Source organism: Lucilia sericata, unplaced genomic scaffold (genome assembly GCF_015586225.1).
Source record: "Lucilia sericata isolate MDLA Ls3-8-SP2 unplaced genomic scaffold, ASM1558622v1 Contig000183F_arrow, whole genome shotgun sequence".
NCBI lineage: Eukaryota > Metazoa > Arthropoda > Insecta > Diptera > Calliphoridae > Lucilia > Lucilia sericata.
Genome location: NW_023994211.1, coordinates 32501 through 38549, shown reverse-complemented (window position 1 = coordinate 38549; position 6049 = coordinate 32501). Strand labels below are relative to the sequence as shown.

The 6049-nt window shown below is 28.6% G+C and overlaps 1 protein-coding gene across 1 annotated transcript in view; it reads left to right on the top strand.

Annotated features, from left to right (window-relative positions):
* The first annotated feature begins 2767 nt into the window (after window positions 1-2767).
* Window positions 2768-6049, top strand: part of LOC119601646 (palmitoyltransferase ZDHHC3-like) — a 13357-nt gene continuing 10075 nt past the window's right edge. The window contains exons 1-2 of the mRNA XM_037952708.1: window positions 2768-3228; window positions 3303-3740. Coding sequence (XP_037808636.1) covers window positions 3113-3228; window positions 3303-3740 — 554 coding nt within the window. The 5' untranslated portion in view covers window positions 2768-3112. The remainder of the gene's footprint in view (window positions 3229-3302; window positions 3741-6049) is intronic.

The window sequence follows — 6049 nt, the reverse complement described above, 5'->3', positions numbered from 1 at the left end:
ATTCGAGTAAATTGTTTGATACTTTTTGAAAGCACTATTTTTCTGGAACAAATGAATGCAGATTTGAATCGTTTGAGTTTTATCTGTGATATATAGATTTAAATACGGAACATTTTGTAAACGTAATTCTCGAAAAAGTATATTTCTAAGCGAAAAGGGGAAAATTTGTATAAAGAATACTGTAGTAGTGCTTTCCACCTAGGTAAATTTTATTCCACTTTTGGTACTTTTTCTTTCTTCAAATGATACTCTTTGTATTTTCTTTAATATGAATTCAAAACACATGATTATTAAACATACACGGTCCTCATTGAATAATATTCTTTAAGTCTTTTTATATCATAAATGGTACTTTTTTAATTTTCTAAAATATTCAACCTAGGAACATTAATTTTAACATACATGGTCTTGACTGAATAATATTCTGTAAGTGGGAACTATTTGGTACTTTTCTATTCTTCAAATGGTACCTTTTAGATTCTTTATAATGGTTAACCGGAACACACGGTCCTTATTAAATGAGAATTTATTGAGAGAGATTTTTGTAATTTTTCGTTTTTCCGATGGTTGAACATAGAAATATAAAATTTAAAATGTAGGGACCTTAGTGAATGAGAATCTAGTGAAAGGGACTTTTGGTACTTTTTCATTCATTAAAATTATATTTTTTGAATTGAATGTAATATTGAACCCAGAAACATAAAATTTTTGATTATTATTTATTTTATAGTTCTTTCAAAATACTACCGAAGTTTCCTCTGTTTTAACGGAAATTTTTAATCATAAAAATGTAAACAATAAGTGTGTTCGCGTACTTTCCAGTAAAAAATATCCAATAACTTTGTGATAGAGTAATTTTTAATTTACTCTCAATCAAAAAATATCCAAAAAAGTACGCGATAAGTACAATTGAAACTATGATTTTTCTTATAAATAAATGGATATTTAAAGTTTACAAAACATGTAATATCATTACAAATATATTATTGTTTTAAAACTTCATGTTACAAAAAAATTAGTAAAATAAAAATTTACACAAAATCGCTAAGAAAAAGACAAACTAAATAGTTTTAAAAACGCTAGATTGACAATATTTGTTATAATTTTTTAACATTCGTGTGTTATTAATTTATATATTTCTTTCAAAAAATGTAAAATTTACCAAGTTTTCGTTTTATTTGGTTTGTTTACATATTCATATATCAACCATATGTTGTGAATATATGTTGGATATTTTTTACTGGGGAACATGATACAATTAAAAAGGTAGCCTCGTCCACACAGCTGATCATCTGCTGTTACAATCTTATCTGTCAAAATTCCTTTTTGTTTATATTATGAAAAAATCGCAGTTGTAAAAAATTTTAAAAAGTGAAGAAAATTCTGTTTTTAAAAGAGTTTTCTGGCTCAATCGTGATTAAATGTCTTTGTTGTCCTTCTCCCTTGATAAAATAAGAAAATCTAAAAATACGAAGCATCTCGTAAACAAATATCATTTTATTTAAATAATGGCATAATTGGTATGTATGTATACAAATATGTTATTTAGGAAAAATATTTTTTTCTATTAAATGTTAACATATTAAACAATATTGTTATATATTTTATATTAACATTGTGTAGATAACGTGATTATCTAAAAAAAATCTCTTCCGGAACACTTTATATAAAGAAACACATATAAAGAATTTAGCCGAACAGCGGCAGCTTACTTTTACATATGGCTTAATTTTGAAATCTATTAAATGTTAACAAATTAAACAATATTGTTATATATATACACTATGCAGATAAAGTCATTAACTAAAAAAAGTCTGTTCCGGAACGCTTTATATAACAAAACCCATATGAGGTATTTACCCGTCCGGCGTCTGCTACGTTATGGCCAAATATTGGAAATTAATCCTCCGGAGTAGAATTATCCATTCGCAACAAAGATTCATCATTCGTTATATATATTTTTTTGTTAATATGTACTTTTTTATGTTTATTTTTCACAAAAAATTAAGTTTTATTTAACTTTAGGCACTCACTTAAATTTTGCAAATTAATCTGCCGAAATAGAATTTTTCGTTTGAAACAAACATTATTCAATTCAGAATATATTTTCTTCACAAATTTTAATATCTTTATCTTTACTTTTAATAAAGTATAAAAATTTTACAAAAATTTTTCATGAAATGAATTCGCCGTGCTTATGGTTTTTGACATCTACGTAAACCAAATGCAAAAACAAAATACATGTAAAATGTTGTTGTTGCAGAACTGCCACCACCTTATCTGAATTCGCCTTGAACACCACCTTATCTGAATTCGCCTTGCTAACAGGCCTAATAACAAACTTTGACAGCTGCGTGAACCAGGCGAATTAGGAAAAAAATTATCAGCTGATTGAATAACACCACATAAGGTAGAGTTATTCAATCATCTGATCATGAACAAAAGCAAAAAACTATTTCTATCTCTTTGGCACAACACTTTACACCTATTTTTTTTAGCTGTATTTTATATAACTTTTCCCACAAATATTTACAAAGGCCGCAAAAAAGCTGATTTTAGACTTTGTACCCCGACTTCAAACGCTATTAAAAAATCTCTAGATTTTCCTCTAAACGCTGAAATACCTTTTTTTAGAAATGCCATTTGAAAAACGCTAGTTTTAAAGCGAAATTCGTCAATTAGGCAACAGTGGTTATTGGATTTTTTTGCTTCTCTCTCTGTCTCATTTTAAAACAATAATAAACGTCATTTTTGTAATATTAAGAAAAAAGACAATAAAAAAGATTTGGAGTCACTGTATAGAAAAACGAAATATCACAAAAAAGAAAAGGAAACACAATTTTTATTATTTTCAAAAGAAATTAAAAGCAACAGAGATTTTGTTTAAATAAATAATCAATGAAAATTGAAACAAACAAAATGAACAAGTGAAAATCTTATCGGAAGTACAAAAAGCAAGGTCTTGTTTTATTCTCCCAAATACTATTCAGGCAATAGGGTTGACTGCCACCGAAAAAACAGCAGTATTAAAATACTAAATAAAACAGTTATAGAAAATAAAATAATATTTAATTAATAACAAAAATACTTGCATTAAAGAAATTTAACTACAATGAGGTTCGTTCGAGATCCCTGTGGTGTGGCTTGTCTGATAATTACATATATGATGGTAATTTATGCTGATTATGTGGTGATGAGATGGATTATTTTGCAGACAATGCATGACAGGTACAGGAGAGAATATGAATAATTAAATTTGGACTTGTGTATTTATAATATGTGATTAAAATTAATACTTTTAGTATTTGGGCTCCTTTACATGTGGTCCTATTCAATACCGTCGTTTTCCTATTGGGTTTGTCACATCTAAAGGCGGTTTTATCCGATCCGGGAACTGTGCCCTTGCCAGCAAATCGTCTAGATTTTTCTGATTTACATACGGTGGGTAAAAATAATGTTACAGGCAATGGTCACAATGAGTGGACGGTGTGTACACGTTGTGAAACTTATCGGCCACCGCGAGCTCATCATTGTCGCATTTGTAAGCGCTGTATTAGACGTATGGACCATCATTGTCCCTGGATTAACAATTGTGTGGGTGAACGAAATCAAAAGTTTTTCTTGCAATTTTTGGTATATGTTGGCATGCTGGCGCTATACTCTATTGCATTAGTTGTAGGATCTTGGGTATATCCGTGTGAGGAATGTGGATCGGATACATTGGAGTCGCAGACAAGATTGTAAGTAATTTATATTTCATTATTTTACAAAACTAAATTTAGTACTATATTACTTGCTTCAAAACATTTTACTGATAAAAATAATTGTAAAATACGATATATAAAGTAAGAAATGATTTTTAAGATATTGGACCATTTTCGTATTTTTTCAAAAACAAAATTCGATACCACCGTACCTGATATTTTTATGTACATAGAGTAGTATAGACTACGGATGAGCGACACGGCGATTTCTAAAGAAAGTCGCACGGTGGTTCTCGAGACACCCCGGGTATGTTCAATATTTAAAACGATCCTATTACTCCGTTTGTCGTACGATTTCACAAGAATTATTATATATGAAATCTGTTCGATGAGTACTATAAAAATCCTCATCGTAGCTATAAATTATTTCTTATCGCTTGGGAGATATTCGCATTTGAAAAATAAATTTTCAAACTTTTACCCACCCTTGTCCAGTTCTTTGCTAACTGTGGGTCCCAATATTTCCGATTTTCCCCTATTTTCTTTTGTTCAATTAACAACAAATGTGTTTATTAAATAGAAAAACATTTAATTCAAAATCGCGACTGAGCCAAAAGTTATATGCATTTAAATTTAAATAACTTAAAAATGGCGATTTTTCGCTATCGAGGGGACCATGTTCATGTAAAAATGCCAATTTTTTATATAAAATTCAAATTTAGGCAAAAAATTCTCAAATCGCAAAGTCGATATCCAAATTTAGTAACCCATTTTAGATGACCCAAAATGTTCTTAATTATTTCGCAAAGGGTTTCGATAACCCCGGCCCTGGTGTGGATAGTATTTGATATAATTCAGAGCATATACATATTATACTCTTCATTGCGGTTTACGTTTAAATACGTATAATTTGGATCCATAACTTATACAGTTCATACTTTATGGGTCTCTAAACATGGGCATGTCGTTTTTTTTGTGAAATATTTTAAATGTTGAAGGCTGAAAAAATTTGGAACCCGTTATCTGATTTTAACAAGTAAGGTTTCGAATGGACTTCGATTAGTCTTTAATGATATTTCTCAAAAATTACATGACGTCATGGCAAAAGGACCAACAAAAAATATCCTTCATCCTTGAATATTCTAAAAAAGGATATTTTGTTATTCTTATTTTTTACACAAAATTAAATGGGATCTCAATGGATTCGGAAGTTATAGTAGTTTTTATTTATATTCATTTATAATTACCGTACGAAATGAGTCCTTTTAAACATTTTAATATATTGCAACTTTTACAATACGGACACATACATATATGTAGTTCAAGGCACGTTCGGATTATCGAGTTGCCCGGACTATAGTAGTGAAAATGAAAATTATTAAAATAAATATCCTAAAAAAGGATATTTTGTTTTTCTTATTTTTTACACAAAATTAAATGGGATCTCAATGGATTCGGAAGTTATAGTAGTTTTTATTTAGATTCATTTATAATTACCGTACGAAATGAGTCCTTTTAAACATTTTAATATATTGCAACTTTTACAATACGGACATACATATAGTTCAAGGCACGTTCGGATTATCGAGTTGCCCGGACTATAGTAGTGAAAATGAAAATTATTAAAATAAATATCCTAAAAAAGGATATTTTGTTTTCCTTATTTTTTACACAAAATTAAATGGGATCTCAATGGATTCGGAAGTTATAGTAGTTTTTATTTAGATTCATCTATAATTACCGTACGAAATGAGTCCTTTTAAACATTTTAATATATTGCAACTTTTACAATACGGACACATACATATAGTTCAAGGCACGTTCGGATTATCGAGTTGCCCGGACTATAGTAGTGAAAATGAAAATTATTAAAATAAATATCCTAAAAAAGGATAAATACACACATTCATACATACATACATACATACATACATACATACATACATACATACATACATACATACATACATACATACATACATACATACATACATACATACATACATACATACATACATACATACATACATACATACATACATACATACATACATACATACATACATACATACATACATACATACATACATACATACATACATACATACATACATACATACATACATACATACATACATACATACATACATACATACATACATACATACATACATACATACATACATACATACATACATACATACATACATACATACATACATACATCATACATACATACATACATACATACATACATACATACATACATACATACATACATACATACATACATACATACATACATACATACATACATACATACATACATACATACATACATACAT